Source organism: Salmo trutta, chromosome 12, assembly GCF_901001165.1.
Source record: "Salmo trutta chromosome 12, fSalTru1.1, whole genome shotgun sequence".
Classification (NCBI taxonomy): domain Eukaryota; kingdom Metazoa; phylum Chordata; class Actinopteri; order Salmoniformes; family Salmonidae; genus Salmo; species Salmo trutta.
In genome coordinates this window covers 16,699,973-16,719,185 of record NC_042968.1, presented here as the reverse complement: position 1 = coordinate 16,719,185, position 19,213 = coordinate 16,699,973, and the positions used below count along the sequence as shown (strand labels likewise).

General features: G+C 45.0%; 1 protein-coding gene across 5 annotated transcripts; it reads right to left on the bottom strand.

Annotated features, from left to right (window-relative positions):
• Positions 1-286: 286 nt before the first annotated feature.
• LOC115203032 (protein mono-ADP-ribosyltransferase PARP6) lies at positions 287-17,401 on the bottom strand. 5 transcript variants are annotated; one of them, XM_029767311.1, is made up of 24 exons: positions 17,155-17,401; positions 15,552-15,689; positions 15,045-15,122; positions 14,427-14,536; positions 14,035-14,095; positions 13,831-13,921; positions 13,628-13,694; positions 12,148-12,297; positions 11,203-11,353; positions 8,903-9,034; positions 8,401-8,496; positions 8,092-8,184; positions 7,866-7,991; positions 7,623-7,688; positions 7,389-7,456; positions 7,192-7,240; positions 6,957-7,069; positions 5,686-5,758; positions 4,179-4,248; positions 2,883-2,977; positions 2,726-2,789; positions 2,517-2,601; positions 2,166-2,301; positions 287-2,012 (listed from the first exon to the last, which is right to left on the bottom strand). In XM_029767311.1, the coding sequence occupies exons 2-23, from the start codon at positions 15,552-15,554 to the stop codon at positions 2,199-2,201; spliced, it is 1,944 nt and encodes a 647-aa protein (XP_029623171.1). In that variant the 5' UTR covers positions 15,555-15,689; positions 17,155-17,401; the 3' UTR covers positions 287-2,012; positions 2,166-2,198. The 5 variants fall into 5 exon arrangements, with proteins under 5 accessions (XP_029623171.1, XP_029623170.1, XP_029623173.1 ...); XM_029767310.1 differs by having other exon boundaries at positions 287-2,301; XM_029767313.1 differs by having other exon boundaries at positions 287-2,301; positions 7,623-7,685.
• Positions 17,402-19,213: the final 1,812 nt, after the last annotated feature.

Sequence of the window (19,213 nt, the reverse complement as noted above, 5' to 3'; positions counted from 1 at the left end):
TGCACCTGTACACCAGAGTGGCTTTAGCCTATAAATGTTATTTTTCATTGATGAAGTTAGATGTTTAATAAAACTGCCATTGATCCTCACAGCAGTGAGACACTGCTACAACAGTTGGAATGGTGGACAGTAATCACGTCTGGGTAGTCACACGGAGTGAGGACGCCCCCTGCAGTCTACCAGACACCAGTGCATATTTTCATGTAACATCTTACGGTAACAACACCCTTTCCGTTCCACAAAGCAATCGACGACTCTCTAAAACATTACGAAAAGAAAAGGAGACTATTATTAAAATTGTGCAAAATCTTTATTCATTCCTTTCATCATATCTTTCCATCGTCGTCACCATCATGAACACACCACTGACAGAGAGGGAAAAGAACAGATAGGGATCTGAATACAGTCACTCTTTATGGGGGGACAATAGGTATCAGCTGTCAACGGGCCCTACATACCACAGCCAGAAGGAGCACTGGATAGTGAAGGCTGGGTGAGATGTTTCCGCCAGTCTTTCCATCTCTACAAACAATACTTGACTTGTGCAGATAGAGTCATTTCTCTCCCAACAGTACATTTTCTCCTTCTCTAGTCCATATTTACATTTACAATACACTCTTGCTGTTGTTGTTCAACACCAATGCCGCTCTGCATTTGTACCCAGCACCTATTGCCAAGTCATGTACAGTATGTATGTCCTAGTGAAGATATTTTAGCATAAGGGACATTTAGTAGTTTAGTTTACTTTTACGCCAAATATAAATCTTTCTGTGGTTCCCGATCTTTCTACACACTAGACAGGTAGACCTTGAGACAGTCTGAGAGAGAGAGAGAGAGAGAGAGACAGAACATTTTATCTGGGCTAGGCAAATGTTGAATAAGTCCAGTATAATGTACTATAGTACAGAAAATACGAATAACCCACACATACATACAACTAATTGATAAACAGGGTAAATTATACACAGGGTTGCCGTTCCCCAAGGTAAACCATAAATATGTAAGTAAATCACAACAACATCCAGTGTCCTGTGGATAGGGCCATAGCCATTTAATAACTAGGGAGGGATAGTGGGCTGTAGGGCATGGATTCACCTGGGGGTCACTGCCCTAGTCTCTCAGAGTGGGATGGACTGTACTTTATGGAGCAAGTCACAAAGATAAGTCTATGGCCATGGCAGAACAGCTCCTCTTGTCAAGTGTGATTTCTCTAAGAAGAGTGTTGCTATGGGTTTGGCATCCTGCTCTCTCAGATTCAGCAGTCTAGAGGGCACCAGTATTCTCTGTGTCATCATTTTGACTCTCCGGTCTAATTTCCCTAAATGAAACGTCAGGAGAAGACAAGAAAAGCCTTTAGTCTACAGAGGGAGCAGGCTGTACTGTGTCTGTCTGTGTCTCTCCTGACAGACTGGTAACAATATTAGCTAGTGACGGATTCTCCTGTGTAACATACGATCACGTTACTCAACCAGAGGGCTTCTGGTCCCTCTGTCTGTGCTATCTGAAGACAAACTGGCCCACTACATGACGAGGCATGGTAGAACAGTGCTTTTCCCCGGGGATAATTGCATCTTGGCCCTTTAATGTATGTCATTAGTCAAAGAATAGGAAATAAACGTATCACTGTGATAATGCCTTCGCAAACACAATAAAAGAACAAACTTCTATACATGTAGATCCATCATTCAACACCCACAGGGGGACGTAATAAACAATACATGATTCTTTGTTCTTCTTCTAGATATTCACAATGAGAACTGATGAATATTGATACATAGTCCAAAGGATTCTCAAATTTGCTGCTGATAAAAGAGAGTGGATGAGACTTGACAGTGGCTCAGGAGGGAATGAGAGACCAGGGGCCGAAAGGGAAGTGACTGTGTTCGTGCTCTTCAGCTCAGAGTGGGTGTGTGTGTGGCAAACCAACCCAGCTAAGGTTTCCTTCATTCATCCCTGTGTCCTCCGGCACTATCTAGCCCACGGGTGTGGCTCACTGGAGCACAAAGGAGGAACTGTTACACAGGGAGAACAGAAAGCAGTGGAATAACAAGTGAGGAACGGGAAAGAGACTGTAGATATGAGGCGTAAAGATCATCAACCTCCCTCATCTGGTCTGAGTTTGTGTTTCCCAAATGTCTGTCTGTATTTATATCTTCAGTACAGACCTGTTCCTCCAAGGGCCCCCCGGGGAGCCTCCATTAGCTGGAGTAGATCTGAGTGCCGATCACACGCATGATCTCCTTCTGCACCTTGGGCTCCTGGGTGTTGATGTTGGCATCTCCCACCTGGCCGTCCTCATACCTGCAACACAGAGGTGACCGTTCACATAAGATTAAACAATGTGTCCGTTATCTCGCTGTCTTTCTGTGAGTCATGTTTTTATTGTTCCTTATTTTGTTACATGGTTGTGGAACGTCTTACTGAAACACAAAAACAACTTTACAGACAACAGACGGAACCAACGTGTCACGTAGATTTCCAGGGGAACGATAAAGAGTCAGGACGAGGTTACTCACACGAAGAAGAAGCGCGTGCAGACGTGGTCGGACACAGGACACACCCAGATGTTGCCGTGCTTCTGCAGGTCCTTGGACGTGATCACTGAGACAGGCAGACAGCGAGACATGGAGGGGTCATCGTTAACAAAACACACCACCTCATGACCAAGAACGATGGCTCAAATTGATCAAGCTAGTCTATACATTTAATGTGGTACAGAATTTACCTTCACAAAGGGCAATGCAGTTTAGATTCCGGCTCTGGAGAAACCTTGACTGGATAGGACGGCTCTGTGAAAGCAGTCAATACAGAACATGATGTAATGCTCGGACACGTCTAAAAAGGGCAAATGGTTGTAAGTCCTACGTGTATGAGTCTCTCACCATCAGACACTGCACCTGTGGAATGGTATTCATACGGTTGTAACGCTGCACCAGCTCATCTTTGGTGGGCATGCGGTGCTGTCCTTTACCCATCCCTGAACACACACACGGATGTAAACAAACGCAAAGCTGGTCAGAGCTGTACTGGGGCTGAACATACGTTGAGTTCTGTTGATGGAACAACAGGTGAGGATGGCATAGGGTCAGGGTATTGCTCAACCTTACTTAAAGATGGCTGCTTGCTTACCCAGTTAGACCTGGACACACATGCACACAAAACTAGATGACATCAGATGACAATGTCACGTCCTGACCGGTAATAGGGGTTATTTGTTATTGTAGTTTGGTCAGGATGTGGCAGAGGGTATTTGTTTTATGTGGTTCGGGGTGGTTGGTTGTTTAGAAGGGTGTTTGATTTATTATTTCCGGGTTTTGGGCTATGTTATATGTTTTGTATTTCTACGTTCATTCTAGTATTAGTATTTCTTTGTTTAGGTCATTGGGTGTTGGACTCTCAATTGGAGGCAGGTGTTTCCTAGTTGCCTCTGATTGAGAGTCCTATATATAGGTATGTGTTTGTGTTGGTAGTTTGTGGGAGATTGTGCTAGATATAGCTTTTATGCCTTACCAGCCTGTTATTCGTCATTGTGTACGTGTTTATTTTGGTTTTTCCTTCTTTGCCAATTTAATAAAAGAAGATGAGTGCACATAACCCCGCTGCGTTTTGGTCCGACAATGATTTTTCTTTATCATCTGACGAAGAAGTATGTGACAGACAACATGATCACAGCACAGTGTGATATGCATTGCACAGAGTCAGACACATACAGACCAGACCAGCAGTCCCACAGTGGACACACAGGACAATGTAGTGCAGGGACAGCACAGGTAGGTGAACCCAACCCAAAGATGAAGATGGACTGTACCAGAGACAGAGACAAGTCAGCTGAACAAAGAGAGCAGACACAACCAACAGTTTGAAGGACGAGGGGTGAGAGAGACAGAGAAAAAGACAGAGACAGAGAGAGACAGAGACAAAGAGAGAGAGACGGAGAGAGACAGAGACAGAGAGAGACAAAGACAGAGAGAGAGAGACAGAGCGACAGAGAGAGAGAGAAAGACAGACCGAGAGAGAGAGAGAGAAAAAGAGAGAGAGAGAGAGACAGAAACAGAAAGAGACAGAGAGAGAAAGACAGAGCGATAGAGAGACAGAGAGAGAGAAACAGAGCGACAGATAAAGCGACAGAGAGAGAGGACAGAGGATCAATAGCCTGCAGGACAGAGGATCATTCCTACCTGAGTATCCAAAGGAAATGCTGGAGATGGGGCTGAGATAGATACCCTTTCCATAGGCTGCACCATGCAGCTTGCGTTGAAAAGAGCAAGGGGAAGAATCACTGAGAGCCCACCAGCACGGCACACACTCAAGAGACACACACTCAAAGACACACTGCCAGAGGAACATACACTCAGACACACACGCTCATACACACACACACACACACACACACACACACACACACATACACACAAGAGAGAGACACGCACGGAGAGGTAGCAGTGCAGAGAGAAGGTAGAAGGTAGAACACAGTGGGCTCTATGCTGAACCACGAGGTGAAGTGCAATAGAAAAAGAAACCTGCCTGAAGTGCAGTACATTGACTATTGTAGGACCACATAGTCTCCTGTTCCACTACCCACTGAGACCTCATAAGATGCTGAGGTGAGGTAACACACGTCCATGTAGAAGTCTGAACATTCATGTAAATCATCCATAACGACGTGGAGCTACACCAGAACGCACGGCGACAGAACAAGGGGAGGATGAGGAGGATGATGAAGACGGGGAATGTTTGATGGACATCCATGGCAGAGTAGAGGGAGTTTCAGCTCCAGTGAAGAGGTGACACCCACAGAAATACTTTGTGAGAGTGGAGGAAGAACTGGATGGAGAAAGAAGAATCCCTTCTGAGTTTAGAAAACAGAATGAGGGCTGGGAGACAGAGACGACATCTGACGGGCGGCGTGAGAGAGAGAGACAGAGACACAATGAGATTTGCTGTGCGAGCTGAAGGAGTGAGAGAATGAACAAACAAACGCTCAAGGTGAGGAGGAGGGAGAGAGAGAGCGAGGGATGCAGAACAAGGGGATGAAAGACGAGTCTTCAAAGATGCATACAGCATAATATAATAACAGGAAGGAGCGAGATGGCGTTGTCATGCATATGGTTTAATGTCTTGTACAGGGTCTTGAACTACCAGGAGGTTCAACCATATACATATTAAACATCATTAGGATCAGCATAGAGGTAAATAAGAGAGACAGTATAGGTGATGACCGTTACTGACCTTCCTTGGATCCCTCACCCACTCACCCACTCACCCACTCTGTGGATCCTCATAGCGAAACAGACATGGGGCGGGGCAGCAGTCGTAACCTCTGACCTAGTCTACTCAGTGCTCTTAGTGGTCAACCCAGGCAGCCACGCCTCCAGCCAGGCCGACTGGTAACCCCCAGCGCCCAGCAGACAACACAGCCCCTCCGCCTCTCTATCAGGACAGGAAGAGGTGTGGCGTCCACTGCTGTCAGAGCAGGAAACAGGAAGTGCTCGACATATGCCAGGGGAAAATTACCGGTGGGCCTGGCATTTTAAAGCGTCCAATACAATGACAGAGAAACCTGGCATCCGTTACTGTCAAAATGGATCAGCTGGACAGCCAACCTGCACTGTGTGTGAGGAGAACAGACAGGCTCTGTCCAAGGGAGGACGCGTCTTACTTCAGCCAACTGCTGGATCTACATACCTGCAGTTTGGTATAAGACGCATTGACTAGTCCATTTCTCAGAACGGAGTGCCAGTTCTCTATATGGGAACCACTAGAGCAGGTGCAGGGAGAGAGAGAGATAAGGAGAGCTGTGAATACTGAACACTTCTTCCTCAAACAGGGCCTCTCATGTGTGGCCAGTGCTTTCTAAAGGCTCCAACAACGCAGTGCAGAGAGACTTCAAAACGGAATTATTTCCACGTTTGCATGCCAACCATTTATGGACATATTATTATACTGTACCTCGAGTAAAGCATTCATGCCCGTCAGATATCTACATCTTATTGGCAATGCAATAAGTCTGTTTACACTTTGGTTTTGGCTGATTGTACGAGGAGATAGTAATTCTATTTTCTCACATTTTCTAAACTTGGCGTGTTTGTTTGCTAAAAACAGCAGAATGACCTACAGCACAAGAACAGCTCAGAAACCTCCTGATATTATATCACCCCTCCTTCTCCTTTCAACAGCAGGATGTTACGTCAATACAAGTCTCAGTGGGAATACATCAAACTGTACCGTCTCTCATCTCTTATTGTCTTCAAATAAACCCCAGGGGTGAAACAGGGTAGCCATGCTGTTATTCTTAGCAGAGACAAAGTTGAAGAGGAGTGGTTGTTGAATTTAAATCGGCTAGCTGCCTGAGGGACTGAGACAGTTCTGATTGCTTTGAGATAGTCCCATGGATGCTTCTGCTTCTGCTTTCGGCATGGCTGCCTGACTCTATCTGCTGCTCACACTGATATCTCTACATCAGGGACCCAGTGCTGCTGGGAAAACAGGGTGTGGTGTCTGCTCACTGTGCTGTCAGCTGGTGGATGCTGTAACTACCAGCTATGTGGGACTATATTATGTGTTGTCTCTGTCTATAAGACTGGGCAGCAGGTAGCCTAGCAGTTAGAGATGCGACCCAGCAGCTGGTATCTAATCCTAAATACCGTTGCCTGCCATTGTTCCCTTGAGCAAGGCACTTAAACATCCACAACAACTGCTCCACGGGCGCCCAGTGTGGCAACCCCCTGCTCCAGCCTCTCCAACCTGTATGTTTGAGTGTCTTTGGGAGGGGATGGGATACATTTCGGTTGGACTTTGTGTACAATTTATGAATAAAGTTATCTCAAACTTAATAAAACATAGTACCTATTCTGAATGTGGGAGTCTTTGGTTAAGGGGAGGTTGGTGCTGCCAAATACTGTATATGGGACCACTACAGGGGAGTGGCACCCTTAGGGGAGAGATAGGGGACTCACTGGAAGGCAAAGGTGCTGCCGTAGAGCTTCTTGGCCGTGCGAAAGCGTGCCTCCTTGGCAGGCGGGCTGCTGAGTAATAGGAACTGGTGGGATGTGTGCATGAACTTCAGTTGCTATAGGACAGAGAGAGAGAGAGACGGAGGGAAGGAGAGAAAGAATAGAGAATCATGTAGTGGAGAACACACGGAAACAGTTACGAGGAAGAGCAGACACCAGAGATCTGTGTTATTCATACCCTACTCAGAGGCAGCTTGACGATATGGGATCTGTTACTGGATATGATCCTAGAGAGGGAGAGAGGGAGAGAGGGGGGGGAGGAGAGGAGAGAAGACGGGATAGGGTGGGGAGAAGAAAGAAATAGATTTGTGAAAGAGGCAGAACAGGGTTGGAGGTTTAGATCGCAGGAGGTGTAAGCAGAGACCTTCTACCTACCACTGCAGTAGAGGGTGAGCCAGAGGGTCCAGTTTGTCCATCTGTTTCTTAATCTCCAGATATGAGCCCTGGAAAAGACAGCTTTCATTATTTCACACCCCACTATCCTTTCGTCACTAGACTACCAAATCTAAATATGACAAGGAGACGATTCAATGCAACAACACATATGTAGTCTCTTTTCACAGCACAGGACTGCCCTTCCTTCATCCCAGCCTCCCCCCTCCTCAGTACCTGGGTCATCTCGCGGATGGACATGACACTGTCCAGTGCTTTTTGCAATCTCTCATAGTTCTTCTTCTGTGACCAGGGAGCAAGAGGGAGCCACAGAGACAGGCGTCAGAAGGACCGGGAGAGAGAAAAACATTGGATTAATATCTACAACCCATTTAATGAGCCCAAAGTAATGTTTTAGAATGTTATCACATATACCAGACAACATGTATCGTGGTGTGTAACCACAGCAACAGTAGTAACCTTTGGGTTGAAGGCCAGAGTCTTGGGGTCGTTGGGGTCGACCACAGACGGGTAGGGTTCAAAGATGATACTTTTACGAGGAGACTCCAGAGCAGCCCGACACATAGCCACCAGCAGATCCACCACCTAGGGATCAACATGAAAGCCGATCAGTTATCACCACATAGACAGGGACAGGCAGACGAGACGGGGATAGAGAAAGTGTGTGTGTTAGTCAGGCAGTCACCTCTGCTCCAGTGGCCACTTCCTCTGCTGCTCCTGACATCACACCCAGAGTGTAGAAGGAGAACACACACAGCTCTCTAGTGCACACAGCCGGCTGTGCACACACACACACACACACACACACACACACACACACACACACACACACACACACACACACACACACACACACACACAGGGCAAGTGGTACACACACGCACACAAACAAACATCAATCTGAGTGAAACAAAGAAACTTGCTCATAACTTCATTGAAACGTTTACATTTTAACATTCACTTCACACTGTATGTTTTTTTTAATGCGGTCTACCTTCAACATGGATCCATTCTGAAAGACGTGCTGCTCGTCACAGACCACACAGTACTCATTGAGAGTGGGGATCCTCTGCTCAGAGTATTTCATTATCTGTCAGGAGACAAAACATGGTTTTCCTGCCAATCACTCCCTCCTCTCCTCCAGCCCCATATATCACTCTCCTATGATGACATCATCAGCTGACTTGGCCTCTTATCAACGCTTTAGTCTGTCACTTTACCCAGGGTTGAAACAAACCCATTATACACGCGCACAGTAAATACATTGAATCTAAAATAATTTGATAGATAAAACACTTCCTCATTTCAACTTTCATGAATCAAATAAACAGAGGTGGAGACCTTCTTTAAGCACATACTATGTCCTCTACCTCTTGTAAGTGTAATTGACTTGATAGTCCTATCAGTGTTTGTGCTTTGGAGTTGTTTTGGAAGGACGTTCAGAGTGAACTAAAAGCCTATTAGGGCCCTAGCTTTGTCCTTGAGGTCTTATATACCTGTACTAAGAAGCCATACTCCAAGGTAGGGATGTTCTTGCAGTGGCCGCCCGCCTGGGATGAGAAAAACAATTCAATCAGCTGCCTCGTGGTAATCTGCGCTGGGGCCCTGGCCGCCGGGACAGCCACAGTCTGATGGGTACAGTGAAGACAAAGCATTATGGGACACGGCGCCAGCCATGTCAGGTATGGGTAGGGAGAGGCTCAGGAAGGAAGGTAGGTACAGTACTGTAGGTGTGTTGGTTAGGGGGACGGGAACAGTCAAAGTTCTCAGGTAGTTCAAAGCGAGAAAACAATTAGATAGTATGAATAATAGAATGGGGAAATAGTTGCTTGTTACGAGTAATGCTCTGAATTCATGCACTTTCTGATATTGTGTTTGACTGTTCTAGCTAGCTGGAAGGTCACAGTGACTTTTTTAAATAGAATACCCATCAAAACACACAAATGTGCAATTTCATGAGTATTCTAATCTTATCATTATTTCTAGGCACATTTTCCAACTCCGAACCATATAAACTTGAATGCATATTGGATATAATAATTTTCAGGTGATATGTATTTGTGTAATGAGGGAGGGTGTGGCGAAAGTGAATAACACCTTATATCAAGGTGTGCATAATTATTAGGCAGCTTCATTACCTCAGGTAAAATGGGCCAAAAAAGAAATTTAACTGACACTGAAACGTCAAAAATTGTAAAATGCCTTTCAGACGGATGCGACACTCTTTAAATAGCTAAACTATTGAGGCGTGACCACCGGACAATCAAACGTTTTGTTGTGAATAGTCAACTGGGGCGCAAAAAACGCATGGGGAAGAAAAGGCGCCAATTAACTGCAAAAGACTTGAGAAGAATTAAACATCAAACTACCAGGAACCCATTATCCTCCAGCGCCACCGTATTCCAGAACTGCAACCTACCTGGAGTGTTCAGAAGTACAAGGTGTCAAGTGCTCAGAGACATGGCCAAGGTCAAGAAGGCTGAAACGTGACCACCACTGAATAAGATTCACAAGTTGAAGCGTCAAGATTGGGCAAAGAAATACCTGAAGACAGATTTTTGTAAGGTTTTATGGACAGATGAAATGAGAGTGACTCTTGATGGACCAGATGGATGGGCCCGTGGCTGGATCAGTAATGGACACAGGGTACCACTTCGAGTCAGGCGCCAGCAAGGTGGAGGAGGGGTACTGATATGGGCTGCTATCATTAAGGATGAGGTAGTTGGACCTTTTCAGGTTGAAGATGGACTGAAACTCAACTCCCAAACCTACTGCCAGTTTCTGGAACATTCTTTCTTCAAGCAGTGGTACAGGAAGAAGTCCTCAGCATTCAGGAAGGCCATGATCTTTATGCAGGACAATGCTCCATCACATGCATCCAAGTACTCCACTGCTTGTCTAGCAAGCAAGGGCCTCAATGATGCCCGAATAATGACCTGGCCCCCTTCCTCACCTGACTTAAATCCTATTGAGAACTTGTGGGCCCTTCTCAAACGTGAGATTTACAGTGAGGGAAGACAATACACCTCTTTGAACAGCATTTGGGAGACTGGGGTTGCTGCTTCAGCGAAAGTTGATCGTGAACAGATCAAGAAACTGACAGACTCCATGGATGGAACGGTGGCTATATTGGTCACTGAATATTTTTGAAAGGCCAAAAATGTTATTTAATTATCATTTTGTTTTACTTATTTGTTACACTTACTCTAAAAATGGAGAATAAACAAGTGAGTTGGGAGAAATTATTTGTGTAAATTAGTTGCCTAATAATTGTGCACGCTTACATATTCCCCTGAGAAAGATAAAACTCACTTTTCCTTTGTTAAACGTTCAGGTTTGAGGTTCAATAACATTTTGGATTGACTGAGAGCATTGTGTCTGTTCAACAATAACATTTATCCTGAGGAATACAATTTGCCTAATAATTGTGCACGCAGTGTGTTTATGTGTTTTACAACTCAGGTCCAACAACAATATGTGGAATGACTTTTATGTGTATTGTCTTGACCTCTGTTTTGAAACGTGTCTGTATGTCCTGACGCATGTATGTTGTCCTTCTGCATATAATGTTTACATGTTCACCTGCCCAGGGACTGCAGATGTAAGTTAGCTGTTAGCTAAATCTGGTACAATGCATCACTTCTCACTTCTGAGATGTATGTTTTTGTCGTCCAAATGAACGTAATAAATAAAACGAAATAAATATTGTGTTGTCTGTGCTGATGTGTATAGGGGTAAGAGGGCCAGTCAGGAGAGGGGTGTGTGATGGTGGTGGTGAGGGGAGGTGGCCTCCGACCTGGCTGTTGGGGGGGTAGCTGAACAGCTCCCCCTTTGGGTTCTTCATGGTGCAGGAGATGGAGCGATTCATGAGCCGGGTCACCCTCAGCTCTGGAACACTCAGCTTCCCCTTCAGAACCGTGTCCTGGATCAGAGGGAAGCTGGGGGACCTGGGAACACACACACACAGACAACCCAGATACCATTCATGGATAGACCTGGAGGTATACAGTACATACACATACAGACAGTCCTTCAGACACCTACGCAAGAAAATTATACGAACACGAAAGTTCAGAGCAACTAATTAGTGAGTATGTTTACATGCACACTAATCATTTGATATTAAGCTGATTATGGCAATACTCCGAGTTTGGCATGAGTCATGTAAACACCTTACTCTGATCATCCTAATCGGTGTAAGGTCAAGCAAAGTAAGAATATTTTTTTTGCAATCTAGGACATGTATACACCTTTATTTGAGTTCCTGTGTTGTATTTGATCTGCGCATGTGCTCCCTCGAGTGAAGCGAGTTTGGAAAATGTCTTTAAAATTGTTTACACATACAAACTTTATATGCCCAAACTCAAATAGGCTTCCCAAAAATAACATGGTCCCTGTGATAGAACGTTTATTTTGATTGGCAATTTTCTACATTTTTCCATCAGGAAGCCTGTTCACGTAGAGGATTGTAAGCGAAATTGTTCTTCTTGCAAACCATGTAAACGTTTTAATCTAAATATTACATTAAATCCGAGTATTCACAATAATTGTTTTATTGAATAGATGTGAACGTACCCATTGACTACTGAGATGACAGTGATGTTGAAATCTGACCAGGATAATGAATGTGAAGCTATAATAGTAGCCGGGATAGTACTAGAAGCTGTAATAGGAGCCGGGATAGTACTAGAAGCTGTAATAGGAGCCGGGATAGTACTAGAAGCTGTAATAGGAGCCATACTTAGGGATGGGAGAGAAGATGCTTAGTCCTGCGCGGAACTTCTTGATGGTTCCCCCGGCCTTGAACCAGCTGTGTCTCTTCTCCTGCTGGGCCTTCAGGAACTCATTACTGAGATGCTTCCACTGCTGGGACGTGAATGTACTCAGGATCCTATAGGGCAGACAGCACAACCAGTCACAATCACTGAATTTGGCTGCAATTAGCAGATGTCATTGACTCTACTGTAAATTTAGGTACATAATATACACTACATGACCAAAAGCATGTGGACACCTACTCGTCGAACATCTCATTCCAAAATCATGTGCATTAATATGGAGTTGGTCCCCCCTTTGCTGCTTTAACAGCCTCCACTCTTGTTGGAACATTGCTGCGGGGACTTGCTTCCATTCGGCCACATTGAGAATTAGTGAGATCGGGCACTGATATTGGGCGATAATGCCGGGCTCGCAATCGGCGCTCCAATTCATCCCAAAGGTATTCGGTGGGGTTGAGGTCTGTCAAGTTCTTCCACGCCGATCTAGACAAACCATTTCTGTATTGACCTCGCTTTGGGCACGGGGGCATTGCCATGCTGAAACAGGAAAGGGCCTTCCCCAAACTGTTGCCACAAAGTTGGAAGCACAGAATTGTGGATGCTGTAGCGTTAAGATTCCCTTCATTGGAACAAAGGGGCCTATCCCGAACTCTGAAAAACAGCCCCAGACCATTATTCCTCCTCCTTCAACCTTTACAGTTGGCACTATGCATTGGGGCAGGTAGTGTTCTCCTGGCATCCGCCAAACACAGATTTGTCCGTCGGACTGCCAGATGGTGAAGCGTGATTCATCACTCCAGAGAACGTGTTTCCACTGCCCCAGAGTCCAATGGTGGCGAGCTTTACACCACTCCAGCCGACGCTTGGCATTGTGCATGGTGATCTTAGGCTTGTTTGCATCTGCTTGGCCATGGAAACCCATTTCATGAATCTCCCGACGAACAGTTATTGTGCTGACATTGCTTCCAGAGGCAGTTTGGAACTCACATACTGAGTGTTGCAAACGAGGACAGACAATTTTTACGCGCTACACGCTTCAGCACTCAGCGGTCCCGTTCTGTGGTCCCGTTATGTGGCCTACCACTTCGTGGCTGAGCCACTGTTGCTCATAGACATTTCCACTGCACAATAACAGCACTTACAGTTGACCGGGGCAGCTCTCTAGGGCAGACAATTGAATGTCACTGAGCACTTCAGTAAGGCCATTCTACTGCCAATGTTTGTCTATGGAGATTGCATGGCTGTGTGCTCGATTTATTCACCTGTCAGCAATGGGTGGGGCTGAAGGGGCGTCCCCATACTTTTGCATAGATAGTAGAAGTTGTATAGGTGTCATTGAAAATTGTGGAAATCTTGTAAAATTAGTGTAGGACCCATGGATAGCCTCTCTGACCAAAATGTGAGGAATCGTGCTGAGTGGCATGTGACTCGAGTAGGACTCACTTCTTGAGCTGCAGGCCCAGGCTGAAGCCCTCTTTATTGGAGGGCTGGAACACCTCCACTGACGGTTCTGAGAATAGATGACTCATTATTATGCAACACATAGGAGTGAAGAACTCAGCTCTGATTACACATACACAGGCACACAAACACAGGCAGGCGAACGTTCGCACACACACACGCACAGCCACTGGGGCTCTGCTCACCCGGTCCATCTAGGTACTGCGAGAGAGAGAAGCGCAGTCTCAGAATGATGGGCTCTGTTCGGATGACCTTCCAGGCTGTTGCCACCTCCTCCTGGAACAAACACATACACAAACACACACACACACATATGATATACACATACACTGTCTATTGTGATGAATTGTAATACTGGAATGCCCATAGAAAATAAAATGAAAACTCACATCCAAGAAACTGATATTAATCTGAAGGTCAATGTCCACATCATCAATGGTTCCATACTCTCTGAAAGAGGAAGAATAGCAAACATACAGATGTAATAATCACATAAACTGATCAGCTTTTCCATACTCTCTGAAAGAGGAAGAATAACAAACATACAGATTTAATAATCACATAAACTGATCAGCTTTTCCATACTCTCTGAAAGAGGAAGAATAACAAACATACAGATTTAATAATCACATAAACTGATCAGCTTTTCCATACTAAGAAACGTCGACATCTCGGTGGATCTGATGTTGTCTGGAGCAAAGTATTTACTGATCAGGATAATAACAGTCAGTGGTCTTGGTTTCCAGACTTGGCTGTGGAGACTGTGTGTGTACTGTCGTACCTGACAGAGACAGCACTGTCGGTATAGATGTCCTTCACTGCCTCGATGTCTGCATCCAGTTGGGGGTGTCGGTACAGGTCAGCAGCACAGCTCCCCTGGAGGTCAGACCACTGAATTATCCATGGAGATGCTGCTGTAGCCTCCATTTACAGTAATATGAGCTAGCTCTGATACTCATGTATGAAATGACTGTAGTATTAGACAAGGTACAGGGCCAGTCTCCTGTTGTGCTGTCTCACAGGACTGTATCTGTGTGTCTCTCTATCTCTAGTTCGATCTTCTATCTGTCTCGTTCTCACACACATATATCAGTGCCTACAAGCAGGCTCTCATCTATTGGTCGATGGTCTGAATCCAATGGAGAATAGGCATTTAAAACAGGACTGAACTTATAGTACTTTCAACTCGAGCCTTTAGAGAGAACTTTTTGTAAAAAAAGCTGATTGAAAGATTAACATATTGTGTATGTCACATAGGATTTGATGTAATAAGGAGTTCTGAAGAGCCCAAGTGATGATTCTGATTATATTGGACCAAAGAGCCTAGCGGGCAAAACTGGTTGAAATGATGTCATTATGACATAGGAGGACTGGGAGGAGGTCATGACGGCCTGGGTACCTGGATCCCATAGAGGAACTGCTCCGACTCATTCTCCCCATCTGATTCCTCATCAGTCCAGGACTGGCCTTTGATGTCCTGCAGGCATACAGACACAAAGATGTGAAACGCCATTCTAGTTATTATCACTCCATCTCCCATCTTTTCTCTCTCTGTCCATTTAGCTGCCAGTTCTTCAAAAGACGTCAAAATAAAGCTTTTTATATCACGTCAAAGGGATGGACGGAGACCCATTTGGATAAACAAAGTACAACTAGACATGAAATAAGCCACAGATATCCAATACATTATTTGCAAAACATGTATGACGATTCACTATTATGTTTTCGTTTGGCTTAGTAGCTATCGACAGCAAGGCATCACGCCTTATATATCTATTAAATATCTACATACATCAGCCATTCTGACTGTATCTATTATGATAACTGCAGTCTGATAATAAACAGAGGCTACAGTACTTCGTCTATGATACTACCATTGGATATGGTGTTATAAGAGTTGTCTCACCATCGGGTCTGTTGTTCATAGGGGTTTCTCAGACAGGGTTAGGCTTCTCCCATCCATAACAGCTGAGCTCCATGTAGGTGGAGGGACTGAGGTTGAAGTCCGGCCTGGTCACTCTGACTTCCTCTCAAACTGTGGTACCTAATCATTTGGCATGAGAGACAGGAGGAACAAGAACAATACGCTTACCGTAATGTCTCTTATTTCAGCATTTTCACGAAGCATCTACCTTTAATAAACACAGCTTACTAAACAATGATGCAATGACGTTTTCCGCATTGCCACTTCCTAATGGTGGCCTCCTTTTCCCTTTTTCTTTCAATCATCTGCACTTCACCTTGCCATGTATCCTAGCAACAGCCACTTCTGCCGTCTGTCACCCTCCCATTAATCACAGCGAAGACGGAGAGTGTGTGGGAGAGAGAGAGAGGCTTTATGTGTTGTGCTTTGTGCACTATTTTATGTTTAGGTCATCTGAATATTCAACAGAATCTTCATCTAACCTTTTCAATCTGTGTACAAAAGGTAAGGAAAGGGCAGTCCATTTGATGAAATCACTTCATTGTATTACCTGCACTGTCAAGTTTAGGAATCGTCTTTGTTAGGAACTATCATTGAAATTGTGCAAAAGATTTCCCTGGCTGAACTAGGAGTTAAAGCCAGGGATGGATATATTTCTCTCAGGGCATTTTTGACATTTTCTCAGCATCCTAAAATTGTGATATTTTAACAGAGCAATCATCATCAGTCATTAAGCTCTCAGACCTCACAATGACCTCAGAGGATGAGATCACTGTGCTAGATGGTACCAGGTGTGTACTTTTACAAACTGAATCTATGATATATCCCTAACAGCTCCCAACAAAAACATAATCGTGTTCCAGATTATACCGTACTTCCCTCCACATATTTCAGCTGCCATATCTTTACATTCAGATGTAAACACATCAGACATTGTGTCCCCTAAGCTAAACATAACATGCACTGAGGGCATTACATAATGGTAATGGACTCCTGTCCTCTGTACGATGCTCATAGTTGAATACAGGTTGTTGGCACAGAACACGCTAATAAACTCACAGCACATACACAGCCTGTGGCTGTTAAGAGTCAACAACAAATCCAACGATGCCTCCTCTACCAGATACGTATGAGTCCATAAAAATGAAGAAACACTATGTCTCTCTCTCTGTCTCTCTCCCTTCTTCTTCTGTGCTTACTCAGCTCAGCGACCTCATCTCTCCCCAAAACTGAGCCATTTTGTTTCACCAGAAGCTGCCGCTAGCGAGACCACATTCCATTTCAACTATAGTGTATTTATCATGCGTCCTATTGCTATTAATGGTTTTCCATATTTCCTGGATGTTCAGCAGTCCTCTTTTGGAAAGCCCCCCCCCCAAACCCACTCACCATTATCACCCCCCCTTCCTCCTCCCGTCCTCTCCCGCCTGCAATGCCATGTCCCGACCCCCCTCTCGCCTCTCTCTGTCATCTCACATACAGATAGAGATGCAAACTGACCCCCTCCCCTCAATGAGAATTAAACACACGCAGAGGCATGCAGCTTTCCCCCCTCCCCCACCTCTCCTCCGTCCGACACACTTACCTATACAGGAGCTGGAGATGGAGGATGGAGATGGAGGATGCTGTCCTTGGTCCTGATCCTTTCCCTCTTAAAGGGAACACCTGCTTTTATATCCTTGCTATGTCCCCCCTGAATGAAAAATGAAAAAAAAAAGATTTAAAAAACAGCAGTGAGAATTGTAAATGCCAAAATGGCTGCCTCCCTCTCGCTCCCTGTCAGTATCAGCCTCTCTGCTTCCCGGTGGCTGCTCTATGTCTGTGTTTATCTATTGCAGATCTCTGCTCATACTGCCGTCTTATTTTTTGCCTGACAACACTGAGGGGCCTGAGCATGCTCAGTTGGAGCTAGCAGCTGGTCATGTGACTTGCAGCTGACTGTGTTTCTGCTAAGGGGGAGAAGGGGGAGAGAAAAATGGAGGAACATGGCAGTCCTGTTAGTGCTGTGATGACTGTGTGTTTCTGAGTCTGTTTCCAAGTCTGTGCCTGTGTCTCTGCCAGAGCAATCACTTTTTGAGAAAGAAGTGCATGTCTGTTGTCTGATACTATTTTAGGACCGTTCTGTCTGTTACGCTCACAAATCGCCTTTTCTAAAAGATGAAATAAAAAAAATATATACAGTGAAACCTCAGGAACAAAACCACCAAACACATTACATTCTAATAAACTCATGAAATGTAGAAGAAATTGTACAGTATTTTATTTATTGCAGTGTGTATAGCAATTAGAGAGCAGCATATTGTTTAGGAAATCGTACAGTGGCTGAGTCAGCATCTGAGACAATGGCAATTAGCCTCTGTGCAACGGTCTTAATCAGTGTTTACCCTGGTTAGCTCCCTGCATCGTGGTAAGTACTGACCAATATAATGGACAGATTAGGCTCTGGATGAACTGTCCGTTTGGCTCTGCTCTGTGTCCACTCTTAGTAAGGAGCGCTGTCTCACTCTTTGCTGATATGTTATGGCAGGAATTCCAAAGCGCAGTGACCCATGTAAAGTTTTCTGCCTGAAGACAAATATAGAACATACAGTGCATTCGGAAAGTATTCAGACCCCTTGACTTTTTCCACATTTTGTTACATTACAGCCTTATTCTAAAATGGATTTAAAAAATAATCTCACTAATCTACACACAACACCCCATAATGACAAAGCAAAAACTGCTTTCAGAAATTTTTGCAAGTTTAATTATTCAACATAAGTATTCAGACCCTTTCATTTTTTATTTATTTTGTATTTAACTAGGCAAGGCACTCGGTTACTCAGTACTTTGTTGAAGCACCTTTGGCAGCGATTACAGCATCAAGACGTCTTGGGTATGACGCTACAACCTTAGCACACCTGTATTTGGGGAGTTTCTCCCATTCTTCTCTGCAGATCCTCTCAAGCTCTGTCAGGTTGGATGGGGAGCGTTGCTGTATAGCTATTTTCAGGTCTCTCCAGAGATGTTCGATCGGGTTCAAGTCCGGACTCTGGCTGGGCCACTACAGGACATTCAGAGACTTGTTCCGAAGCCACTCCTCCATTGTCTTGGCTGTGTGCTTAGTGTTGTTGTCCTGTTGGAAGGTGAACCTTTGTCCCAGTCAGAGGTCCTGAGCGCTCTGGAGCAGGTTTTTATCAAGGATCTCTCTGTACTTTGCTCTGTTCATCTTTCCCTCGATCCTGACTAGTCTCCCAGTCCCTGCTGCTGAAAAACATCTCCACAGCATGATGTTGCCACCACCATGTTGCCAACACCGTCCTCCAGACGTGATGCTTGGCATTCAGGTCAAAGAGTTCAATCTTGGTTTCATCAGACCAGAGAATCTTGTTTCCCATGGTCTGAGATTCCTGAGATTCCTGCCTTTTGACAAACTCCAAGTGGGCTGTCATGTGCCTTTTACTGAGGAGTCAGTGGCTTCCGCCTGGCCACTCTACCATAAAGGCCTGATTGGTGGAGTGCTGCAGAGATGGTTGTCCTTCTGGAAGGTTCTCCCATCTCCACAGAGGATCTCTGGTGCTCTGTCAGAGTTTTTGGTCACCTCCCTGACCAAGGCCCTTCTCCTCCAATTGCTCAGTTTGGCCGGGAAACCAGCTCTACGTAGA